This window comes from Lutjanus erythropterus, chromosome 1, assembly GCF_056507025.1.
Source record: "Lutjanus erythropterus isolate fLutEry1 chromosome 1, fLutEry1.hap2, whole genome shotgun sequence".
Classification (NCBI taxonomy): domain Eukaryota; kingdom Metazoa; phylum Chordata; class Actinopteri; order Lutjaniformes; family Lutjanidae; genus Lutjanus; species Lutjanus erythropterus.
The window spans coordinates 41,215,670-41,241,809 of NC_139317.1; the positions used below are offsets into that span (position 1 = coordinate 41,215,670).

At 36.9% G+C, this 26,140-nt stretch overlaps 1 protein-coding gene across 1 annotated transcript; it reads left to right on the forward strand.

Annotated features, from left to right (window-relative positions):
- Nucleotides 1-703: 703 nt before the first annotated feature.
- On the forward strand, nt 704-24,753 carry adgrg1 (adhesion G protein-coupled receptor G1). The gene is made up of 15 exons (XM_084722001.1): nt 704-1,111; nt 11,976-12,053; nt 14,261-14,526; nt 15,186-15,372; nt 15,678-15,723; nt 16,006-16,081; nt 17,791-17,910; nt 18,665-18,781; nt 19,517-19,559; nt 19,671-19,777; nt 20,022-20,137; nt 20,232-20,494; nt 20,593-20,692; nt 21,151-21,425; nt 23,848-24,753. The coding sequence occupies exons 2-15, from the start codon at nt 11,990-11,992 to the stop codon at nt 23,973-23,975; spliced, it is 1,908 nt and encodes a 635-aa protein (XP_084578127.1). The 5' UTR covers nt 704-1,111; nt 11,976-11,989; the 3' UTR covers nt 23,976-24,753.
- Nucleotides 24,754-26,140: the final 1,387 nt, after the last annotated feature.

Below are 26,140 nucleotides of genomic sequence, written 5' to 3' on the forward strand. Positions count from 1 at the left end.
TAGAGGGCATTTTATGACATTGTCTTGGATACTGAGCCACTCTAGATGGTATTCAACATGTTTTATCCTCTAAATTCACCAGTGCCAATTATATATTTTAGGGAGATTATAAGATGTCATATCAAAACTCATTATTACTAGGATCTATAGGCCGATTGTATCAAATGATTATTTCTTAAATAAACGAATATTAAAGGCTATGCAATTCTGCGCTATCTCTACCACTGGATTGAGAATGGCTTTGGAAAGGGAAGTGACTGTACTCTCAATAATCCCATGCATCCTCTTCTGTGCTTCCTGATCCAGACACATTACCACCAACCAGCCTCTTTGGCTTCCTTTATTACACCTTGCTGCTCGGCAGTCAAGTGAGTCACAGCTAGTAGAATAATACCTGGAAATTACTTTTCATTCACAGTAAAAGCTCAAAATTGCCACTGGAAAATAGATCTTATAATACATTAGTGACAATATATGAGCGAAAGAATACCTCATACCTTGGTTTAATGAGGAGCTGACCAGACTAAGGCAAATGTGGCAAGACACAAGGAAATTTTGAAAAGGGGAAAAGACGTTTTTTTTTTGTTTTTTGTTTTTTTTTGAGTAACGTAGTCAGATTTCTGCATAAATTAGAGCTATACATACAGAGTTATTTGTTGGCTGTTTACTTAGTTTGATTGATTTATTGTGAAAGTCATTACCGGAAACAGTGTTCCCCTTCACTGTCGCTGTCGCAGCTCTGGCTCACACCTCGCTCGCTCTGACAGTCTGTCCACAAGCGGAGGGCGTGTGTGAGGGCTTTAGTCAGCGCTTCAGCCCGGCGTCTTGTTCTTGTTCTTCGGACTTGTTCTCACCGTCTGCAGCGACGTGATCTGAAAAATAGTATATGAACAAGGTTTTTTCTCCTCCTCTGTCGGTTTATATGATAGATATATGATAGACCGAATTTGAGCGTCCATCCCCGGCTGTACTTTTCCTTTTTTTTTGTCTCACTGGGTCCAGGTTTTGTGGAACCCACTTTCAGTGGGTGAAAGTTTTAACTGAAGGCTTTGGGCATCAGAAAGGCTTGTAGTCCCGGAAACCTCGACTGCCCTCAGGAAAACTGCTCAAGGTAAGCCTGAGAAAAAGACTAACCTTTTATTGCTATTTATTCAAGCTAGGCTACAAAGTTAAAGTGCAGTAAAATCATTTATCATGTCTATTATACATTAGCACCTCCATTAGTGACCTATTTGTTCTTCTTAAATTCGTTCTTATGATATTACTGATAAATTACACCTTTTTCAAACAGTGTATTCTGAAAAAATATTGTTAAAGATTTAATTTATAAAGTGTCTTTTATAATAAATGAGGTAAACGTAATGTTTTTTCTGTTGTGAATGGATTAGCTGTATCATTTTTCACAGCAGCCATTTTGACAAGAAATAGTAGTGAAAAGACAGGTGTTATCAGTGATACTAATTAAGGTCCCGTTCCATTCAGGTCAAACAGAGTCAGGATGCTAATTGTTCTGCATGTCGGCTCACTGGAAAGGCTCTGCTCCACTAAATGGAAAGGGACTTTAATTAGTGTCAGTGTAATTAGTGCACCTGTATAACACCTGCGTTTATCTTACTATTTCATATCAATATGGCTTCCGTGAAATATGTCTACTATTAAAAAATGCCCGGTGGCCATTCCTCTGTTTTGTTAAATTGCGTCACAAATGTAGTAAATATCATATTTATTACATGACCTGTAATAAGGCCTGTTATTTCTGTATAGCAGACCATTGCTATGTATAACAGACTGTTGTTATGAAGAACAGACCGTTGCTATGGACACAGTTCTGATCATAGACTCACACACACAAAAAAAATCATAGATCACTAAAATCATTGTAAAATTAGTTTTTGTGTCAAATTATTGATTTGTTTTGGTACGTAACTATATAACAAGCAGGATAATGTACAGTGAGCAGGTCACTATTGTGAAATAAAGCCATGAAATCATTTTAAAGATGCAGGGCCACCACTTCTTCAGGGGTCTTGCATCATCCTGTCACGTTTTATTTTACAATAACAACCTACTCACTGTTCATTATGCCTTACTTATTCATTTATTGCACATTTATTTCAACAGTAAAAATTTTTTCTGTATGTGTGTTTGGGGCTAGGTCCTTATAAGATGAGCTGTATCAAAAGATAATGTTGTGGTACTACATGTTGGGTTTGAAAGGCAGATTTCAAAGGCAAGCAGCAGGGACTTTGTTTCTGCCTTCCTCTTCTTGCAGGTTTAGAAGCTATGTGGTTTCCTGAGTGTGCCTAGGTGCTTAATCAAAAGATTTCACTCAGTTCAAAAAAAGCCTGTAGTGTGAGAAAGCCATAAGCCCTGGCATTGCCCTAGTTTAAACATATGTAAACCAGCACATGCAGATCACAGCAGTGCTTGATGTTTGAAACTGAGAGTAAACAGATGACAAAAAATAAGAAGGGACACTCCGTGTCTTGAAATGCAAATACTGCAATGGACGTGTGACTCATTGCAGGAACCCCTTCTCTCTTGTGCTAAAATTTTCAATAATGAGAAAAAGAAAGCTCCTGACAACAAATTGAACCTTGTGACCCACACCTAAGGTCACGCTGGGGGTGATTTAAGCCTAATAATATGCTGGCTTTTGTCTGTGCATGTGTCTGCATGTGTGTGTGTTGTTTTATTGATTTTTTCATAGCCCTGAAGGAAATATCTGTAGCATTCCACCTGCTCCTCCAATTTCCTCACAGAGGACGTCTAGATACAGATAAAGGAACACATACACACCCGTGCAGATGTGAACAGTGTATCACCATGGTGCTGCCACAAAGAATGCAAGGTCCCGACACAAACTTAGCCTCGGGAACATTCCACATCAGCCATATTGCATCTAGCCTTCCACTTCAACTTGAAACATTTCTGTGCAGAGGTAATGGATGTTCATTCCTGGTTTCACACACCACTGGCAGGTTTTATTAGAGTGTTTGATGCACCTGGTGTGAAGAAAAAAGTCAAAGTTAATAATACAAAAACTTTCATTTAGCTGCAACCACTCTCACTTTCAGAAGTGTCCTGAGTAGCTGCACAGTATATGACTGTATGCTGTCGCTTTCACATACAAGTCCTGAACTGCTTATACCACAAGCTGTAAATCAACATGTCAAATAGCAGCCATAGCATGCCAGTTGCTTCTTGTATTGTGACAAGGAAGGAAAACAAATTCAAATCTTATCTTGTGGCTATGTTGGCAGCAGTGCACAACATTGTTGTACTGTGTGTTCTCACAGCAGCACCTATTGCAAGAATACAAATGTGGTCATTTGTATTTGTACTTCAGAGTTAAACGTGTCTTTAACCAAAACTAACACCATGAATTTATTTTTGTTCTTGCTCTTGAAAGAAAACTAAACCCGATCATCTTACAATTATAAAATTGAATTTTTCAAACTTGCCTTTAGCCTAGCCTGTCATTTTGTCCAAGTGGTGTGCAGAGAGTGAGAGCTGTATGTGTGTGTATGTCTTTTAGCCATTGGCTTAAACAACCTCCAAACCAGCCAGTGATCTTTGACCCTTATTCAAGCTTGCTGTCACTTCAGCTCTTAGGCCTGAGAACAAAGAGCAGCTTTTGTCCCTTGAATTACTCTTCCATGGACTTTCTTTGCTCCTTTACTCTACTTAATAGAGGAGCAGGGTAAATGCAAACTGAAACTCTTGCAGGAACAAAATACAAACCACAAATTCAGCCTGTACTGTAAATATGGGTGCTTTGAGAGCAACAACTTTTGCAAGAGACACCTGAGACACAAAAGTACAAACAAAATTGGCAAGGGCATGACAGTATTTAATTCAGATGCACATTCAGCAGCATAGAATGATATGAAATATGAAAAGCAGTCACAGAAAATGTGACATTTGAGGACTATAAAGTCTTTAATAAGGGTAGGAGGTGGTATTTGGAAGATACTTTACTGTGCTGAAAACAGCTCCAGTATATCACAGGATTTGAAATTAAGACCTAATGCTCAGCTGTAGCTTAAAGGACAAATCATCATTTTGATAGAATTCACAGCTAAATCTGACAATTATATTATGTAGTAAAATACTCATCAGTTTGGCCTGTTGCAGCAAGGCAGTATTAGAAGTAATATTACAACGCATGTGATATGCTAGCAGGTCTGTGAGGCTCTACTCTTGCACAGCAGTGCTTTCACTTAAAAGCTAATATCAACCTACTAACATGCTCACAATGACGATGCTAACAAGCTTATGCTCATCAGGTATTACATTCACCATGTTCACCATCTTGTATTGGTATATAGTATCAGGTGCTGATATTGACGTAATTCACTTATCAGTTGTCTGACACTCATTAAAGTACTAACCCAGAGTCCGCAGTGTAATGTTTTCATGAGTTATGATTTGTAATAATGCAATTTTAGGTGGATGTTGTAGCACATATTAAGTGATACAGCAATATGTAATGAAACAGTTCTACAAAGATATCCAGTAGTCGCCATATTTTTTTGTATCCCATAATTATGTGGGTTAGATGTACAGGTGAAGTATATCTTGTACTAAACTATGAAACTGTCGTAATGTCACATGAGACAGACTGCAACAGAGTGAGCTGGTTATAGCTGGTCAACTACACATATCTCTAGTTTGAGAGAGTTGAGTTTCAGAGATATTTCAGTCTTGAAACAGAAAATGAAGACAGCAATTTCTGATTGAATCAGAGCTGAAAAAAGTGGATGGGTAGTACATTTACAGACAAAAATGACTGTTAAACAAAATGTTAACCTCAGGGTATCAACAAAGTCAGTACGCCTCATCTTCTGAGGACCATGAATGTCCCCAGAATGTGAAAATTTTGTAGCAGTACATCCAGCAGTTGTTAAGATATTTCAGCCAGGACTGAAGTAGTAGACTGACCAACTGCACTGAAAATGAAGATAAAAATGTTACACCTCCATAAATCTTTAGATTGACTGATTGATACATTTATTGTCAGAACAAGAAATTTGTCTTGTGTCATAGCATCTCCGTTTGCAACATAATCGATAACAAACAAAGCAAAATATATATTAAAAAAAATTCTATGTTTTGTCTTTTTGCAGACAAATTCGATCTTTTGATCTTTCCATAATAATTGATTGTCAATCACGACACCCAGGTATTTATATGAAAATACCTGCTCCATTATTTCATTATGGACAACAGAGGAGCTGTGTGTGTGTGTGTGTCTACAGAAGCCTGAAAAATTGGTTTCCACACCATAGCCAGCTGAATTGTAGTTCTTCAAAAGAAAAGCGCTACAGTCATCTGGCCCAGCAGCTTTCTTGGTATTTTAAATGGCTCAGATATTACTGAGAGGAGTTGATTTGTTTCCTACTCTGTCTGTCACCTTTATCTCCTGTCTGTGCCACACATTGTTTTGGCTCCCACTCCACTGTGCATGAGGTCATCCATGACTTGTGAAGATGATTAATAATGGCGAGCTTGCCAGAATGTGACAGTGTGAGTCAGACCCCTATATGATGCAGAGATGGGAAGACACATTGGAAATTTTACTGGAAAACACAAAGCGACAGAGTGGAAGGTTATGGTGGCCTGTCTCGTTTAGACGTGTGTGGGTTGCTGGAGGATATGCAGGCGTTCACACATAAATGCATATCATCCTACGTGCATCGACGCAACAAGTTTCAGGATGACTGTGTGCTTGGTGTTGAATAATTAGAAACGCTGGGAATGAGAAGTCTGTGGTATGTGAGCAGCGTTCCAGTCTGCATCTTGCACCACTCACACACACATCCTTTTATGCCAGTCTGGTCAGTGCCTCACTCTTACACACACACACACATACACACACACAAGCTAGGAAGTGAAAGAAAAGGGGAAATTCTTGTGCTGAATTGATGCCTGGGCGCCGTGCGGGGACAATAGAGAGGGTGTGGGGGTTGAAAGAGAGTTAGCTTACATGCCATGCCAATTCAGCAAGTTGAAACGTGTAAGACAGGGAAAATATGGTTGTTTGAGCTGAGAAAGAGTAAATAGTTGTTCTTGTCAAGCTCCATACCCAGGAAAAGTCAATTTTAGGTTAAGCTTTCTCATACATTCATGCTCTGTACTCTGTGCAGAATATTTCTACATTGTATTAACACTTCGAAAGTGTGACATTGCAGACGTTCATACACATTCAGTGAAGGGCTTTGTGTTGTTGGTTTTTCGCCTTCTTTCAAGCATTTCTAGTGAACTGGGTCTTTGACAGCATGTTTACACTTGTAGCTAGCTGTGTGTGGGTGGGATGACACTGGTTTACTGTTTCCCTCAGTGCAACTACATGTCTTCTTCATCAATAAACTGTCTATAGTCAGAGAGCCGTCATGAGCAGGATCTGGACAAGGCTGACGTGACTCACACATTAATGCAGTGTGTGAATTCACCACCAGTGTGATGCTCAATGACTGGTGTAGAATCTGAGAATCTGAGATTTAGTCATCTTGGGACAGAGATTATTATTATCAAATTATGACATTTACAAAAATTGTAACAGTAGAATTATTGTTTTCTTACCAGCAGCTTTTCTTACAATGTAGTCCAGGAATATGTTGTGTTATAATTAGGGGTGTAACAATTCACTCATTTATCCGATGCATCAGACTTTAATGTGTAAGATATGAGTGCATCGGTACAGATGGCCTGTATCAGATGGCGCTGAAAATAGCGACAGAAGTGACATTGTACCGCGTCACTCCACCAAACTTTCATAACGTGTAGAATAAGTTTGGGTTTTATAAGAAAGATGGGAAACGCTGCTGCAAATCATTTATGCAAAATGTGTCCGACAGCGGAGAACAGAGTCACAAGTCTGACCCACGGAGACGTCATGTCACTGTGAGAGCAGGTAACACTTCACTGTTCCTCAACACTAATCAAAACCACAGCACTCTTCATATGAAACAGAGCAGCAGATCATCTTACTGCAGAAATACTGATATTTTAAACAGTTTTAAAGTTTCTTCACAGATTCTCATTTAGACTACAGGATCTCATTTACACTGAGACTCATAATAAGATGTTAACACCACTGTAATGTCTCCTTCTTTCTGTCTCTACTGTTACTACATTTAGTAAAACTATCAGGATCTTTTGGCAACTAAAAGCACTCTACAAATGTAGCATTAATTGAATCAAAATGTAAAGACTGACACATTGCATTGTCTTGTATTGCATCGTATCATATTGTATCGTGACAGAGCTGAATTGTATCAAACCGAATCGTTGGCCATTTAAAGATTTATAAGACATATCGTATCGTTGAACATGTATCGAGATACATATTGAATCAGTCTCAGTCAGTGAGATACACACCCCTAGCTATGATGTAGTCTATACAGTGTTATAGGAATTTAGAACTGGGATGGACAATCACACAAAACTCTTAAATTTCAGTAGATGGCAGTCCACATTTTGACTCTAAAGGTTTTAAAGTTGAAATACGAATCACGATTTTTTTTCTGGATCACACATTCACCATCTCTACCTCACAGTTAGGTTTGGTGCTGGGTTATGTAAGCCATTGGGCAACCACAGCACGTTTCTGCCCTAGCATAGTAGACCGCCACCACTTTTGTGCGTGCACTGCTATCATAGGGGTGCTTGATTGTGTATTGTTGATCTGTTAATTTAGTAAGTTAGTGATCTTTTTGAGCAGCTAAGACAGGGTATTGGACCACATAAGTCCTGTAGCTGAAGCTTTTAACTTGCATATTCAAACTGTCACCTTTTCAGAAACAAAGTGAACAGATTTACTGTATTGGTGATGGCCCAGGCTTATAAGTAACAGGTTAAACCACACTGTAGCTTGCACTGCTCTAGCCCACTCTGCAAGAGGGTGTGTGTGATGATGATGATATATACCATTGTATGTCACACCTTAGCACCTTTTACCCAAAACTTTTATTGCTGCTCTTTAGTTATCAAAAAGGGAAGTGCCAAAAACCACAAAGAAACCAAGTCATGGCATGTGAAATATACTGTGGTTGCAGTTTCACATGATCTTTGTGCACTTGAACTGAAAGTAGTATATATCATGGATATTTATGATAGTGTATTGTTTTTTTTTTTTAATTAAATGAATATTATATTATCTGTTAATAGTATACTATAGGATGTAACAGTACACTAACAGATATTACTTTAGTTGTAACTTCCCCAAAATACTGACATCATATTTTAAGCTCAGCTTGTCTATCTTAAATACAGCTTCACACTCTATTGTACTACTTGATTTGGGCCAAAATGAAATCATGAATATGAATTAATGGAAAGAATAAACTGTAAATTATAAATAAATAAATATATTTCAGATGGAGTTGGTCAGTGTAACTGAACAACTTACACACAAGATTTAGTCAAAATGAAACAGAAAATGAAGCGTGTGAAATTCCAGTATGTAATTACTGTATGTTTCTTACTTTACAGCATCAGTGAGCAAAAATGGAAATCACACTTTATGTAACAACTACAATCATCTACTATCAGCTACTGTCATTACTGGAGTACTCTCCATCTGCAGTTCAGTGTAGCACAGAATATATCTCGGAGAGAGGAGAAAGTAAGAGGAAGTAGCTCATTCTCAAATAGCTTGTCACTAGATAAATGACCAAACGATAATTTATGTTTCCAGGCCTATTAGTTGTAAATGGGGAAGTTAGATTTTAAATTAGTTAGCTGGGCTTACTCATCAAGCAAGAAAAAGACTAAGTAGACATTGTCAGCTGATGGGTGAATGTAGTAGGCAGGGTAACACTGGGCTGATTGAGAAAGTGTGTCTTGAATGAGCCTAACCAGTCAAATGAATCCTGAACCAGTAAAAATAAAAGCAACATCACATCAATTCAATTCAGAGGGCACAGACTTCAGAGACACTTAGATGACTGGCACTGCCACTGTTTGATGATTTTTTTTTTTTTTTTTTTTTTTTTTTTTTTGCAGCACTCATGTCATGTCATCTTTGTTTCAAGCCTAGTTTGAATAATGCTTTTGACTCAAAAATGATAGTACATCATAATAAATGCACTGTGTTTTAAAAGAACTGATTGGAAATGCCATTTGAATCCCCTTCTGATTGTCCCCTCTTGTATTTTCAAACACAAATTCATATAATTTTTTATTAATTTATTGAAGTACTGCTTTTGCTATGATGGTAAGCCATGGATCAAACTTATTTACACTATTTCTTTTATTGAATTTATATTTGTGTAGATATGACATATTTACTCAATAAATGTTTGATGGCAACTGTAGCCAGTGTAAAATTGAGAGCATCATTTGTATAAAGTCTGTTCATTTTGAATATTTAAGTGCTACTTCTGCTACCTAACACAGTGACTTCCCTCTTATCTGCCCTGCAGAACAGTTATATCAAGCCAAATTCAAAGAGTTCAAAACACGATATTTACAATAAAATGCCCAAAATACACCACTTTTTGTACAGTTTCATGCTTTACAGTTACACAAAGCCTGTGTATGAAATTCATATGCTGCTGACTTTGTGTAAATAACTTTGAAACAACTGGTTACACTGGTCCCTGGATTAATTAAGCAATTAACTGAAATTACAGTAAAAAGTCAACAGTGATTGATGCTGTTAAAATAATCAATTAGGTATTTACATGTGTTAAAGTGTTGAATTGTCACATAGTACAGAACGTGTAGCTTGTTGCACTGTAATGCTTAAATATACATCCCTGTATGAGTTTATCAGTCTTTCTCTGTGTCGCTGTGTGGTTGTCCAAGGCTTAGGTCCTTCTCGAGTATCAGGTGTGTGTTTCAGCATATGTAGTTATAAATAGCCAGTTGACCTTCTTTTTGTCTGTTTTTTATGTCTGTTGCTGTCTTTCTGCTCTGTCTGTGGTTCAACTGGTTCCTGTCTGTGTCGTGATGTTGAGGACAAGCGCGACTGCTGCGTTTCCACTCCACAAAATCAGCGTCTGCATCTCTACACAGAGATCTCCCACTCCCACATACTGTACAGTAACTTCACACAGTCATGCAGTGTTTATTTGTTGCTTTTTAAATTGCAAGTTGTGACTGTGGGCGATTGTGCCAGTGCTGTGTGTGGGTTATCATGTAAGACACAAGAAAGCACAGTGTGATAAAAACTGTCTGGGATGAGTTAGTCTTTGATAGAAACTGAAAATAACAGATCAGATTGTGCGTGTGTGTGGTTAATTGACTCATGTCAGTCGTATTAACACTCACATGTGGTTCTGTGTGATAATGCAATTTTTTTTTAGGGAACTGTATATTGTATTCTCTTCAACTACAATAAATACTGTGAAGTCTGTAGTGTATTAATGTCGAATGTAACAATGTGCTATAGGGAATGGAAAAACAGAGTTGCTGGTGTGTGTGTGCCAGTCGTAAGGAAACACTGTTTCCATTGATAACAGTACAGAAAGGTCCATGTGTGTATTTTGAGCCTGAACTCATTTGTATTCATTGATAAGAGAGCACAGATAACAAAGCAGGCATCTGGATAAGAATAGTATCATTAAAAAAACATATTAATTCAAACCTGTGCTACTTTTAGATAGGGACTTTTTTGTTTTATATGGGATGTATGTTGCACATAGACAGTGCAAGTTATGTGAGAAATTTGTTTGTGTTTCATTGAAATTTGTCTAGTATAATCTTAAACTAGCAACAAGTGCTACAGTGTATTTACAGTCATCCATGTAACATTTGGACATTTACTTTAACACAGCGATTTGAAAACCTTTCAACAATTGAGGTCCTCCTTTGGGCTTACAGTGGCACTTTTTTTTTTAAATATCTACAGGCTAGAGATTATAATAGAGCACAGCAAGGTGGGAAACTTAGTCCACTAGAGGATTTCCAAATACATATTATGATGCAAGAAAAACATAATTCTGATGGTTATAAAATAAGTAGTAGTTATTCAAAGTACTGTCCTGGATATAAGACTGAATCAGGGACTCTTTTTACACATGGTCTGGACATGTAGCTGCCTGGAACAATACTGTAGATCTGTTTTGGATATTATAAACAGAATTATAGGGGTGGAATCCCAGCCAACCCAAGACTGACATTACTTGGGGACAGATCAGTTTTGCCAGTCAGTATGAGAGGCAATATCTGCTTTGTCAAACTAGCCCTAATTGCATCTAACAAATGTATTGCCATCCGCTGGAAAAGTAAGGAGCCCCCCAGTGTGTCTCTGTGGCTTAAAGGGCTCTCATCATACCTACCTACCCTCAGAGAAGATTATGTATAATCTCAGAAGAAAGCTATTATTTTTTGAGAAATGCTAAGGAGGCTTTGTAATCTTTTTACAAAACAGAATTTATCGTGATTGTGAGGTCCATGGTCGAACTTAGAGCTGCACTGTGGTGCTCTGGCTTCTGTATGGTTCTGTAGACCAGTCAAAGTCTGGGTAATCTATCATAAAGGCTACATGTAGTGCAGCATTATGTAAAAGTATAATGTGTACCTTATATAATCATGTCAGAGTGTCTGTCTCTTGTACTTGTAAGATATGTACATATTATTTTCTTTTTTTTTTTTGCCTGTTTGTTTTTCTTACCTGCTATACCAGTGGATACTGCTATGAATATTGTTATAGTTAATTAACTTGTTTTAAGTTGTTTTCAATACCTTTTTTTGTGATTTTAATTTTGTCCACTTGGACATTTGGAAGGGGGTGGGGCAGTGGGGACAGATGTCTGATCTGTAATTGAACTGATCTGTGGGTGGAAAATAAATGGGAAACTCAATAAACATATTGTTGAAAAAAAAAAAATCCTCCACTTAATCTGACACCGCTGTCAGTGGTGGGGCTTTTAATTTGCTCACTGACTGGTCTTCCTGCCTATGCAGAGATAAACTGTAGATTTGTTCCTCTTTTACAACTTTATTTCGCTCCCCTTGTTTCCCAGTGGCAGTTGTTACAATGGAGCCCCGACTGACAGGTAACCTGAAGCTGGTGTTCATCTTGATCATCCTCTTCTCCAAAGGTAAGATAACCTGACTGGAAAAACCTCATTTAGCCTCATATTCATTCTCACAAATGCACTGGTACACAATGTGCTTCACTGTGCCTGCTTCTGTATGTGGTATATATTCTTATGTGCAGGGATATTAAAAAGACATTTAAAATCAGTACCTGATAGAAACTTCAAGTATATATCATGTGTATCCTCTGTAGAATAGATGATCTGATTAGATTTTGGAGCATTTGCTGAATAAATTTGCATGTATGTGAAATACAATTAATGACCTCATTGTCATGGTGTGTTATATTTAATGTACCTGTAGTAGTTTTGTAGACATTAGGCACCCAAAAGTGCCTCTTAAAACAGGAAAAATATTTTGCAGAGACAAGGAAAATTTTACTTGCCACGAATGCAGTTTAACTTGTACTAAGAACTGTCTGCAGGTCATGATCTTCAAGCAAGGCAGGATGTATGGTTTTCAGTAACAATCAGTAAGACTTAGAGACTGTGAAATGATGTTCAGAAATAATTTAAAATCCTATCTGTGGTTGCTCTCTGCAAAAAGAAAACTGTGAAACTCCACATCCTGTAAGATCAGTGTTACACATGCTCATAGATACATACCAGTGACGTGCGATCAGGGGAGGCAGAGCCTCACCTGTCATCATGGAAAGAAAAAAAAACAAATAATGATAAAATAAATGTTGATATTCGCCCACTGATCTGTACTAGAAATTTATTCTCCATACAATTCCAACAATTTTGATTATTTTTTAATTCAAAATCGCTGAATTTTCGCATTTCCCGTTCAAATACAGGGAAGAGTCGCATGGTGCGGCACCAGCGAGCCGAGCCTCACCTTGGATTGCGTAATCCCTCACAAACTGTGCTGACATGCCATGCAATTAGAGCGTGTTGCTGTCTCTCTGTATGTCACCAATAAAATGTTTTCAACACTTTTATTATACGCCCTGACTTTCCATAGTCTAGCTGATGTATATGTAATGTATGTGTGTAACGTGTTTAGTCTCGCTGATCAATCGTAAACTACAGTAAAAGGGCACAAGGTGAGGCAGGCAATACTCTGCCACATGGAAGGGGACACTCGTGAGCTTAGAGAGTCTTCTTGCTACTGTGCAGCCGAATAGTAAGTGACAAGAGTAAGTAAGAGCCATGAATTCAAGTTGAATTCATGGCTCTTTGTGCTCTCTAACTAATTAATTAAAACGCTCGTTGTGCTCGGCCAGTAACACATAAGATCATCAAAACACACCAGTACGCATGAAAATCAAATACTAAGAATAATATAGCAGCATTCTATTACTATATTTTCCTTTAATGTCAAATGCCAATTAAATTTATTAGACTATTGCTGTTTGACAAATGTATTTTTTCCTGCTTTGTCTCAAGATTGGGAGGTTGACATTAAATTAAATATGTGTCACATAATGCTGATATGAGACATAAAGCATAACCTGTTAACTGCTGCCAATCAAATGGTGAATAAGCTGCTCTGATGGGTTCATATATTTGTAAATCTGATTCTGAAAGAGTCAGTGCGTCACCAGCCATGAACCTCACCGCACGTCACTGATACATACACACAAATTTAAACTTGTGTTCTCATGAGTAATTTCAGTGTCACACAGCCGGATATATATTTTTGTGCAGTGGTGAGGAACTAAATAATGAACTGGTGAAGGGACATCTGCATAAACCTCTAAAATCACACGAACCCATTCATTAATGTTTTGCTCATTAATTCATTGTTTGGTAGTGAGATAAAATTGTGAGATAAAATTATCTGTACATCAAACTTATAAGTTTTATTTAGTAAGTGAAGTTTTCACACAGTCCCATTAAAAATCAAAGGTCAATTAAACTTCTCTCTCAGTCAGTAAGTTTGCTTTTTTCTACACGTCCCGGACAATAAATATCCTCTTAGGGAAACTCTTCACAGGATTTCCAAACTCATTCTGATTACACACCCACCCAGTATGTATGATAGTGTATTTTTCCTGATCCCACCCTGTATCCAAGTGGGCTACAGGTGAAGATTTATTAATGTGAGTTCATCTCATTGTCTGTGGGTTTTGGTGTAAAAACTCAGTGTTTGTTTCAGTATTGCATTCACAACTCTAATTGAGACTGAATACATATTAAAATAAGTTTGTAACAGCAAACATCAAGTCATCTTTTGTCAATGTGTTTACTTTTGTCTCATTCAGGTTCAAGTGAAAATGACCTTGACGTGAACTTCTGTGGCATCTGGCGCCATGACAAGGACCCCCTGAGACTCATTGTCAACCTCTCAGCAGGCTGTAATGGGATCTCAGTCTCAGCCAATGAGAGCTCTCTATCCATCGATGGGCAGATCACGGCCCAGTGCAGGCGGTCTGATGTAATTCACCTCAAGCAGTCTGGACATGATTCAGTGAAGGAAAGTCACTTCTGTCTGTTCTGGGAGCCTCTGCTGGACCAGCTGAAACTGCAGGTAAATCTGAGAAAGGAGAGAGGAGGCAGAAGGAGGCAGAAGGAGGACCTTTGATTGTTTTCATAATTGAGTACTCTACCGATGATTCCATCAATTCATCAAATAATAGCAAAAGAAATATGTTTGATTTATTAAGGAGCAATAGTAAATATATAAAAGACTTTCTCTTAAAATGAACAACTAATTGGTTTCCCTTTTAGCAAAATCAACATTTTAATGTTAGTCTACAGTATAGTACTAATACTATACTGTATTGTAGAATACTATAATACATATGATAGATAAGTATGCTCTATACAGTATAATGTTCCACCTGCAGCACTATTGGATTGGTTAGTTTCCCACTTACACCATGCCGAGAAAATGCCCGAGGTCAGAGCCTACGGGATTTAATTCAAGTGAAGCAAAAGCGTTATTTTTTTTAAATCGGTTGCTATTACATATCCTGTGAGACAATGGCAAGGACTCGGCAGTCTAAAAATAAAATTGACATCCTTTTTTTTCTTTTTTTCCAACTGCAGTCTCAGCTCTAAACATGTAACACAATGTTATATACTAAAATGCATGTATGTGAAATGTGTAAGATTGTATATATGCTACAGTGGCCAGATTGCATTCGTTGTTGAAGAGATTTTTGTTTGCCTTATTTTGTTTTACAGGTTGGGAAACAGGACTTTATTCTATGTAGGCCTGCCAGTGTGCAGGGGTCCTGCTGCACGGATCTGTCTCAAGGCCCCAACGAACCCGAAGAACACTATGGCATCTTCAATGGAGCGGTCAAAAATGATATCATCACCCACAAAACACTGAGAGGCTACAAGTTCAATGCAACATCCATCAACTGCAGTAAGGGAGAATGCATCTGCAATACATCTGTAAACAGAATACTTTCATCAGTTCAACATTTTACTGATTTTGCCAAAAGTGAAGATTTAGTGTTTAATTTTCTGCTCCAGTAAGTCATTTTTTTCCACATTTTTTTCTGTTGCAGTAACAGTGTATGTATAGAAGGATAGAAGAATTGTTTTTAAAATAAAGAATCTCAAAATTTAATTCAGCTCACAAAGAATCCTGTTTAAGACTCACAATTTAGAGTTTGCATGTATTGTGCTTGTATTTATGTATATCAAATTCTTCTACTTTTTTTGCAGAAAAATTATGTGATCAAGCAAACAAGGGGCTCACCCAAGGCAACATGTAATTTCCTCTATTTTTTCTCATATGTGCCATCACATTTGTTGTCGAAGTAGCATGACAGGGCGTTTTTGTCAACATCCCTCCTCATATGGTTGGGTCTTAATTGCTAAGCCCACTGTTGTGAAGCTTTATGTAATCAAGTGCATGAACTTTGACTACAAACAGGAAGCTAAACTTTATACTGTGTTTGGGTGGGGTTACAGAAATAACATTGCTTCTTTTAAAAAGCTTGAAACCAGAGTTTAACCTAACATGGTGGTGTGTGTTAATGTGTGTGTCCAGGACTAAACATCCATGTGCTCACAGCTATGAGGTGGAAATGAAGGAGGATTTCAGAGGCTACAACATAACATCACCTGTAAGACACGTAATAACAGAGTTACAAGTTGATTTGTTATCATATTCAGAAGAATACCAGAATTTAAGGTCCAATGTGTCTTATTAGTATTTAATCACCTGAAAAAAAAAGAATCATTGTGTTTTTGTTACCTTAGAATAAACCGTTTATGTCTACAGAAGGGGCAGACTGTCTTCCTTGTAGGCCACCATGTTGCACCACCATGTATTTACAGTAGTCTAGAATGGACAAATCAAACACTGGCTATAGATATGAACTTTAGCATTTTACATTGTGAAATGATATGTTTGCAATCTACAAGCTTACTGTTAGATGACACTAAATCATCCACACTGGTCCATTACAGCAATATTTACTGTATTATATATGTAAGAAAACCTCACAACAAAGGGAATTTAGCAACAGTTCTGGACTTTAAAGCATATGACATGATCTTCCTCAGCAGATGATGTTCATTCAGTTGTGTTGTAGATGCTCAAGTTTCCATTTTTTGTGAGCAGATTAAAAACTTTACTTGGTGTAAAAGTTCATTCTTGACCTTGGAAATAGCAGTCAGCAAAACAGTCTCACCACAAGATCCAGTTAGTGACTGCTCTGGAACGTTCAATCATCATATAAACATATAAACTGCTGTTTCTTGGATCAAGAATAAACTTTCAACTTCAGAACTGACACTGAATTGTTTCAGGTGTTGTGTCAACCAACACTGTTGCTGACACGGGTCACATCAGCAAGATTTTGACCACACTGGTTCCGTCTTAGTTAGCTGCATATTCAGAAATGAAGCACATTTCCTCTGAAACAAACAGAAGGAGAAATACATCTGTTTTTCATGCTCTTAAGCAAGTTTTTTTTTCAGAGACAATCATTCATAAGTCTGATTAGTTCTTGGTTAGTGACTTGATAACTTAATGCTATTCATATAACTAGTTTGGTATAGAAAAGCAATGCAAGAGCTATGGCAAAGATGAAATAAGAAGTTAACATTTCTTCTTTAGATCCACAGAATGTCTTTCATTTCACATTCAACATCATCAATTAATTGAGAAATGAACTTGCAGATTCATTTATTCACTCAAAGTCTGTTTCCCCCCAGCAGTGGACAGAAGACATTGCACTGACTTGTCTCGACTCTATAGTAGTAATACAGCTCAACTGAGTAGGCTGCTTCACTCCTGTTACTGCGTGCATCCATTTTTAATCAGGGTCTGTCTTTATAGCAGGTTTTTAACCCAGTGAATGTCTGTCTGCCTTATCATTTTCATTCAAGTCAAGTGTGGTGGTGATTTATTTGAGAAAATAAGGTGAAAGGCTAGCCACATGAAAGTGACTGATAACAGCATTTTACTGACAAGTACAGGATGGATTCTGAAAGCTGACATTTCTGCTCCAAACTGTCTTAAAATAGGGTCATTTGTGTAAGCACCCAGCAATCTACATACACATCTACTAATTACAGCTGTACAGCACAGGGTTGTGATGCACACTCAGATGTAAAGTGGCAGGGTGGTACGAGTCATATTGAAAAAGTGTTGACATTGTTCCCACATCATGTATTCAATGAAATAATTAAGAACTGATACTGATGTCATTAGTGAGTTTATAACTAGTGGTTTCCCTATTTATTTTTTATGTACTGACTTGAAAGTGAATTGACCTAACCCATGTGTGCCATCTCTAACTGTGCAATGCTGTGATCCTTTTTCCAGACCACTCAAGGTCCAGACCACTCTGCTGTCACTGTCCATATCCCCCCTGCTCTAAAAAAAGCTGCAAACAAGACCAGCAAAGTAGTCTTTACCTTCTTCAAAAACAACTCCCTGTTCCAGGTAAGGCTCTGTTTGACCTCCCTGTTACCACCTAAACCAGACATACTAGCTTAACTACTAATACATCCATCTGCTGATCATGTAACAGTTTCAGGAAATGATCTTACAATTGATCGGTATAAGCTATGTATATGTTTATGCAAATCATATGGCAACCAAGGAAACATGTGTGCATGTCAGCAATCACACAGTAATAAGTCCCAAATTATTACTGTGCTGTATGCCTGCTTTTTGTCCTGTCTGTACCCATTAGTAGTTATTTATAACATGGATGATTTGCAGTTTAATGATACAACAGTGCTTATAATATCTTATTTCTTTGTAAACTCTTTATGACAGGAAATAAAACCAAATCATTACATCACATCAGCAGCATTAAAGTGCTGTGTAAATTTCTGTCAGTCACCATAATGAAATTTCCTCATGTGGGTCCTAATCAGGCAGGCTGGCAATCACAAAAACTGTCCAATCAAAGAGTTAACTATCTGTATAATGTGCTCACTCCTTTTGGTTTGTTTGTAAAAGTCAGTGTGAAGAAAAACCAAACCAGAACTAAAATGCACTAATTTATAATTTTTCCCCTGATATGGACTAAATGAACTGAACTAAAAGTGTGAAAACACACACACTCACACACAATACACCATTTCTACTAACAGGAATGCTAAAAGACTGAAATACTTTTTTCCTTTGTGTGTAAAAGGCTGTATTATATGAGGGGACAGGTAGAGATGTGTCTGTGTTTGTCTTGCAGGGTGGTCTTGAGGAGGTCAGGATTCTTGACGATGTTGTGGAAATCAACGTGCAGAACGAAGTCATCTCTAATCTGTCTGAGCCAATTAAGATTGGCTTTCACCATAATGCCATAAATGTAAGTTTGTGTGTTTTTTGTGCCCTTTGTCTGTATCAGTGTGATCAGTGTTCACTTTATAATCTTTAAATCTATACTTTTAAGTATATATAAATCAAAATTTTATTGTTGAATTCATTTTCAAAAATGTTGGAGTTACTATGTAAGGTAAATATTTCATTTATTTTCATTCATTTATTATTCAAGTTTCGCTCTCTGTTTAATGGTGGCAACAATAATGTGTTGCTCTTATTAAAACGACAGCTGGATTCTGTCTTGATATTTTGCAGACCTCCGACTGTTTCCCTGAAACTGAGCAGTTGACGCAAATGTTGTGTCGTGACAGTAATGTTTTTGCTGTATGTGTTAATTTCTCAAATGTGGGTTTGCTACGGATGCTGTTGAAAAAAACAAGAAGCTTCATGACGTCTGGTTTAAGCTGTCTGACAGACAGAGAACACACAAAAACCACTTTAGGGTTTCTTACCTCACATCTTGTGAAAACAGATGGTGCTGTCTATACGCTTAGGATAGTCTGTTGCATCTTCTCTGTAATGCACACCTGCCTATAAACCCACCAGCGTCTCTAGTATTATTACACGGTGACTTGAACTATCTATGGTGACACACAACAGATTTTGCGGAATGTAAGTAATAAATGCAGTTATGGTCAGTGGCTGCTTTTTCAACCACTACTGAATCAAATAATGCAGTGGTTACTACTGTGTACATCAAATCTCTTTTCCTTTATTTCAGAAAACCCATTCAAGGAAGTGTGTTTCATGGGACAACAGGACAGGTTGGAACCCTTTAGAACCATCATAAATATATAATTAATAATAAATAATTATTCGCTGTTACTCTCATAGATGATAATTAAGTATATTTAATATGTATTTTCTATTTGCAGATCCGTTGCAGGTCAATTGGGTAGTGAATGGATGTGAGACACGTCAGCATGGAGCAAACCACACCGAGTGCCTCTGTAACCATCTGACGTATTTCGCTGTACTCGTGGTGAGACACACAGCTGTGTTTTAAACAAGGAAGAAACAAGATGATGACAAAATGTTTTTACTTAACATTTCGATTATTAAGTACCTACAGAAACTTCTATACATGAGTTTACATACATACTGGCACTAGCGCATATTCCAGTTTATAGTGAAAAAACACAAGAATACACAGAATCATAAGCACTCACATTTTGGTGTATGAGGGCCGTGTTGCTCTGCTCATCACTCTGTGTGTCCTGTGACAGCAACTGGAGCCTCATCCAGTGTGCCACCTCCTGGCTCTGACTGCCATTACATCTCTGGGCTGTGCTGTGTCTCTGATCAGCTGTGTTGCTCTCATCATTTTTCTCTTCAGGAAGAGGTAATACTTTTGTAGTTTGCAAAAAAAAAAAAAACTATTTATTTTTTTTAAACAGTTAAGTAACCTTCTGATTTCCACTCCATTCTCCTTCTAGCAAGCGATCTAAGGAGCAGTCCATACATATCCACATGGGTTTAGCTGTCTCTCTTGCCCTCCTTAATCTTCTCTTCTTCTTTACTGGAGTCTTGGCTAATGTGGGAGGGGAACATGTGTGTGCCTGGGTGGGGGCTGCCCTCCACTATGCTGTGCTCAGCTCCTTCTCCTGGATGGGCATAGAAGTTTTCCACACCTTCTGGTTGATCTACATGGTTTTCAGACCCTCCCCAAAGCCCTTTGTATGGAACCTGGTTGGCTTCGGTGAGTGTGTGAAGTAACATTTCCAAAAAGAAACTTACTTTGTGGTACATTTAGGTAAAAATGATGCTGATGTATCACCTTTGAAATATGTTTTCCAGGTCTCCCCGCTGTTCCTGTTATAATCCTGGTTGCAGTAGGTGACATTTATGGAGTGACAAAAGTGCTGCAATGCGAGGAGCCATCTGAACCTTATTTGATGTAAGCAACATTATTTGGACAAGATATTTGCTGTGGAGACAGATAAGATTAGAAAAGATATGATAAGATCAGATAAAATAAGAAAACAAAAATATAGCAATAAAGCACAGTACATCATAACATCAGACTAGGGTAGGATTGTGTATCAGTATTAGATTGATATTGTGATTATTGTGATATTGTGAGATTTGATATCATCCTAGAATTTGGGAATTGTTTATATTATGATATGGCAGGAGGCTGCATTATAATAAAGTGATGGAATTTTCTGAACTTACCAGACTGTTCTGCCTTAGACATTATATCCACATCCATATCTACTGATGATTATTTATCAGAAATCTCATTGTGTTAATATTTTGTCAAAGCACTAATAGTCATCCCTACAATATTGTTGCAATGTTGATATCAAGGTATTTGGTTAGTGTCATGATATTGGATTTTGTCCATATTTCCAGGTGCTGGATGAATGGCACTGACAAGGCATTGCTGGCCCACTACTTCACCACTGTAACAGTCTTGCCCATTCTCGTGTTGTCGGGCATCGTGATGCTCTTCCTGGTCTACAGGGAGATCCGCAACAGGGATGAATGGAGGCAGAACCGGGTGGCTCTTGCCAGCATCTGGGGCCTCAGCGTCCTCTTTGGTGTAACTTGGGGTCTCAACTTCCTGAATTATGGACCTCTCTCTGAATTTATTCTCTTCCTCTTCTGCATCCTCAACTCTCTTCAAGGTCTGTGCTCGCAGTATACTCTGACAGTTAAACACACAGATTTCAGTCTGTCCAGATTGAACTTGTGGTTTATTATGTTATGTTATACTCGGCATTGCACACGTCAAGTCGACTTCTGTCAACTTGTGAGGAAATCTTGTATTTTTCTCATTAATAATAGACCATACCACATAACTATCACAACAGGACTTGTATTTTCAGTCATTACAGTGTCACCAGACTTTATATGCCAGTACTGTCACCTTGGCATATATACTGATCTAAACCACAATAAGACTTGACATAAATCACAATAATCTACATGTTTTTTTGTAATTTTAATGCATTATTTCCACCTTCACAGAAGGTTTGACTATATATAGTCATTCTTTGGACATGGCTTTTCTCACTGTTGCGTCAGAGATTGATGTAGTTGGAGCCAGTAGTCCATTGTATCAGTGTGGGAATGAGACAATGGGCACGCTTAATCAAGGCCTTCTGATGCTGGTGCCTATCAGAATAAAAGCTGTTTCCTGTCACATGTTTTTTGATCCAGGGCCAAAAACTCAACATTATCAACCCCATTTTCGCTACACATTGGTAGTTCAGTAAGATTATTTTTCTATACCATCTGGCTAATGTGACAGTTTAATCATACAACAGTTTAGGCCTTCATTTACAATATGCATCACCTCATGTTTTAATTTAATCCATTAGAATTTTATGTTAGATAGTTGTATTATGACTGATGTTTGAACACAAAAACATTAAATATGTAAAGACATAGACATTTGGGAAATACACTTACTGCTGTACTGTTATTACATTTCCACTGCTTTTGGCGGTAACTTAACATGTAACTAATTACTTTGTCAAGTTAATAACTGTTGGTTAAATTTAAATGGACTTGTTACTCCTTACTTTTGTCCTACCTGAAAATAGTGGACAGCTGCAGAGGACAGCAGACAGATGTTAATCACTCAACCATATAGTGGGTGATTTGTGATAGTAATTGTAATATTTCTAATATAAACTGAAGAAACTTGGGGGTTCATTAAATATAGTTGTTTATTAACTACTGTAGAAAAGCTTACTTAACAGGTGCATTCAGTATAATAATAATAATAATAATAATAATGATAATAATAATAATAATAATAATAATAATAATAATAATAATAATAATAATGATAAGAATAATGATAATAATAATAATAAGCTTTATTTATATAGCACCTTTCATACAAAGCATTCAGCTCAAAGTGCTTCACATAATAGAGACTATGAAGAATAGGAGTAAAAAGTACAAATATATATATACATACAGTAAAAATTAAGCAAGAGTAGCACAATTTAAAGAGGATTGAAAAGAATATATATATATCTATATATATATGTATGTATATATATATATATATATATATACATACATATATATATATATATATATATATATATATATATATATATATATATATATATATATATATATATATACAGATATAAATATATATATATATATATATATATATATATATATATATATATATATATATATATATACACAGATATACACACATATACAATGCATACATACAACATACACATAATAATGATGATACTAAAGATAGTATAAAATGACAATTTAGAAAAAGCCACCGGGCATGGAGTAAAAAAAAATAAAAATAGTGGGGATCTTCTACCAACTCCTTCTGTCTACCAATCATAGCATAGCTTACAGGAAAGAATTTTAGTTGTTGCTGCCCTCTGGTGGTCAGGGGTGTTAATAACAAGAATAAGACAACTGACCTGTCACAGACTGTCACAGCAACAATGAAAGATGAATAGTTATTAACAGGACAAGTGAAGATTTTTAAATGCACAAACACAAAAGCTTTATTTCCCAGCAACTAGTTACTTTAATTAATTGATTTCCCAGCAATTAATTACTTTTATATGCAGGGATTGGTAAAATTATTCAAGTACTTTTGAGAAAAGTAACTAGTAACTGTAAGTAATTGCTAAAATTCAGTAATTTGCACAACACTGTGCAGGACTAAAACAAAGTATTACTGACTACTACTACTTACTTTTTTCTTTATCAAAAAGGCAACACCAAAATATAGCTCAAACACTTACAGCCTTTGTAACATCTTTAAAGTGGAGGTTCTTTTTTTTTTTTTCAAAAAAATCCAAAAATCATGGGAAAATATCTTTCATTTAAATATTTTGATTTGAGAAAATACTTTAATCATGATTATAGGTGGAGTTAATTATTCCTGCTGGAACATTATTTTAACTTGATGCAATCACATATGGTGCTTGACTAACGTTGAGTGTGTCTCTACCTTCCACTTATGCTTTTGGCCCAGTAATAGTGAAAAAGTGATACAGACAAAGAAAACAGGAGTGATTGAACCTTGGTTCTGGTCTGTTCCCCCAGGCTTCTTCCTGATGCTGCGGTTCTACATGCTGGACTGGATGCGTAAACAGGCTGGTGGCTCAGCTCTGGGCAGCTCCAGCACCGGATCTACCAGACAGCACATGCTCAAGGCCCAGGAGAAGAGTTAGATGGACTTGAAAATTTATATGTGGCACATAATACAGTGTAAAAATTAAAGATGCAGCAGTGAATCAGTTTATGTAAAAATACAGTCAACCACTGACTGGGACTCGACCCGCTGTAGATTCACTGTTTGGTCAGCTGAAATTCTGCCATCAGCTGTGGAAAATGTCTGAATGACATCCGACAATTGAAAAGTGACTCTAAAAAGCAGTGAGCGAGCTGTAATACATCCTGCACCTCTCATTCTTCTGGTATCGTTTGGTATTAAACAGCACAGACCAGCTGGATTGGTTAACAAAAGCACATGACTGTAATTTACTGACTTCACTTTACTGGGTGTTTAAAAAAAATGGCCTTCAACCAGTTACCTCCTCGTGCTTTTTAGAGCCACTGCCTGCCTCGCAGCTACAAGTGATAGTAATCAGTCAGTCAGTAGTCAGTATGACTATCAAAGTAATGAATTGGTAGTTTGGCACTTATAACATGAGACAGTCCATGAGCAACAATTGTGGTTATTAGTGATCTCAGGAGTTCAAAAGTAGGGCTGCAATTAATTATTATTTTCATAATCGATAAATCTGGCAAGCATTTTTTTGAGTAATGTATTAGTTGTTTGGTCCATAAAATGCCAGAAAATGGTGAAAAATGTTGATCAGTGTTTCCCACAGACCAAGATGACATCCTCAGATGTCTTGTTTTGGTCACAACCAAATAGATATACAGTTTAGTGTCAGAGAGGAGTAAAGAAACCAGAAAATCCAGAAAAAAACATTTGTAATGAAAATATGATGAATGGATTATCAAAACAGTTGGCCATTTATTTAATAGTTGATCAATAATCGATTGATCCTTGCAGCTCTACTCGAGAGGTTTTGGTTAGATGCATTTCACAATTAACTATTTTTGTTTAATTAAAAGTACGGATGAGACTCATGCACATAAGTACTAAATACCTTGCTGGAAGTATTTTAATCAACCTCATTAACTTTGCAGAAATTACACCATCACTCAGGAACTCATAATACAGGCCTGGAGTCTGTATTTGCAGAATACCTAGACAGGGTCTAGTTATATAAAGGGAAAGAATTTATTTGAGATTTTAAATTGTAACCTGGAGAAAGTGTTTATTTCCAGACAGGGAAACATGGGGAAATTTACTGATTGCAGGTTACTATGCTGTGCTTTTCATTCTATTGTTTGTATAGAAAAAATATATATTATTGAAGTTCCTTATTATTGAATTCATTGAACCTTAGATAAGCTGTATTTGTAGTTTTGTACTGTGTATGCATTTGTTTTGTAGCTGATTTTATCACTGTCTTTTAATGTAGCACTTTAGATTTTCTTTTTTTTTTTAAATCATTCACTCATAGAACCTCAGTCTGTTGTAGTGTTCTAATACGCATAATAGAAGAGATTTCATACACAGTGTGTGTGCATTCTAAAATAATAGCTGAATGTTTTATTACAGACTCCAGAATGACTCCATATTTCTGTATTCAGACTATCCGTCAAAATGATTCAACATAAATCATAATAATTATCGGATCCTCGCCCTCAAAATGGACCAAAATGTATTAATTATTTTTTAAATGAATTAAACTTAGTTTAAGCAGTTCTTTCATCTCTTTACAGCAGCACAAGTGATTTTTATACTGTGATATTTGCACTTTTTTATTTTTCTAAAGTGAAATTTTATGTCACTCAAATTGTTGTGTATATGTGAGTTTTTGCCCATGTATATAGAGAAATAATAAACTAATGGCTGTGTGTTTGTCTAAATGTGAGTGTGCACCAGTGCAAAGTAAGCACATTTTGAGGCCTGCTGTTTTCCTGCTCCGTCGTCCCCTCCTTCTTATCTCTGCCTGTGTGTTTCCTTCCTGGAGGCTTTAGATTAGTTGTTCTCTTCACAAACACATTGCTTGTTTTCCATCGGAATCCTCAATGTCTGCCACTGCTGTATGTGTGCCTACAGTTTGTTTTTACTTTTTCCTCCAAGATCATGGTACTCTGGAAGAAGATGACTTAAAAGGCAACCAGAAAAGCTGTGAACAACAGCCTGTTTTTCACAAGAACTTTCTTACAAGACTTTTATCTATATACTCAATCAGTACATACATGGCAGGTCAAAGTGTGATAAAGATGGCCTCAAACCAGACACAGGGGTGTA

What these genes read in the sequence shown, in the direction of transcription:
- adgrg1 (XM_084722001.1), top strand. Translation starts at nt 11,990, where the DNA reads ATGGAGCCCCGACTGACAGGTAACCTGAAGCTGGTGTTCATCTTGATC. An exon ending in CGTATTTCGCTGTACTCGTG is followed by an intron (nt 19,778 to 20,021) that starts GTGAGACACACA and finishes GTCCTGTGACAG; the next exon opens with CAACTGGAGCCTCATCCAGT. An exon ending in ATGGAACCTGGTTGGCTTCG is followed by an intron (nt 20,495 to 20,592) that starts GTGAGTGTGTGA and finishes TATGTTTTCCAG; the next exon opens with GTCTCCCCGCTGTTCCTGTT.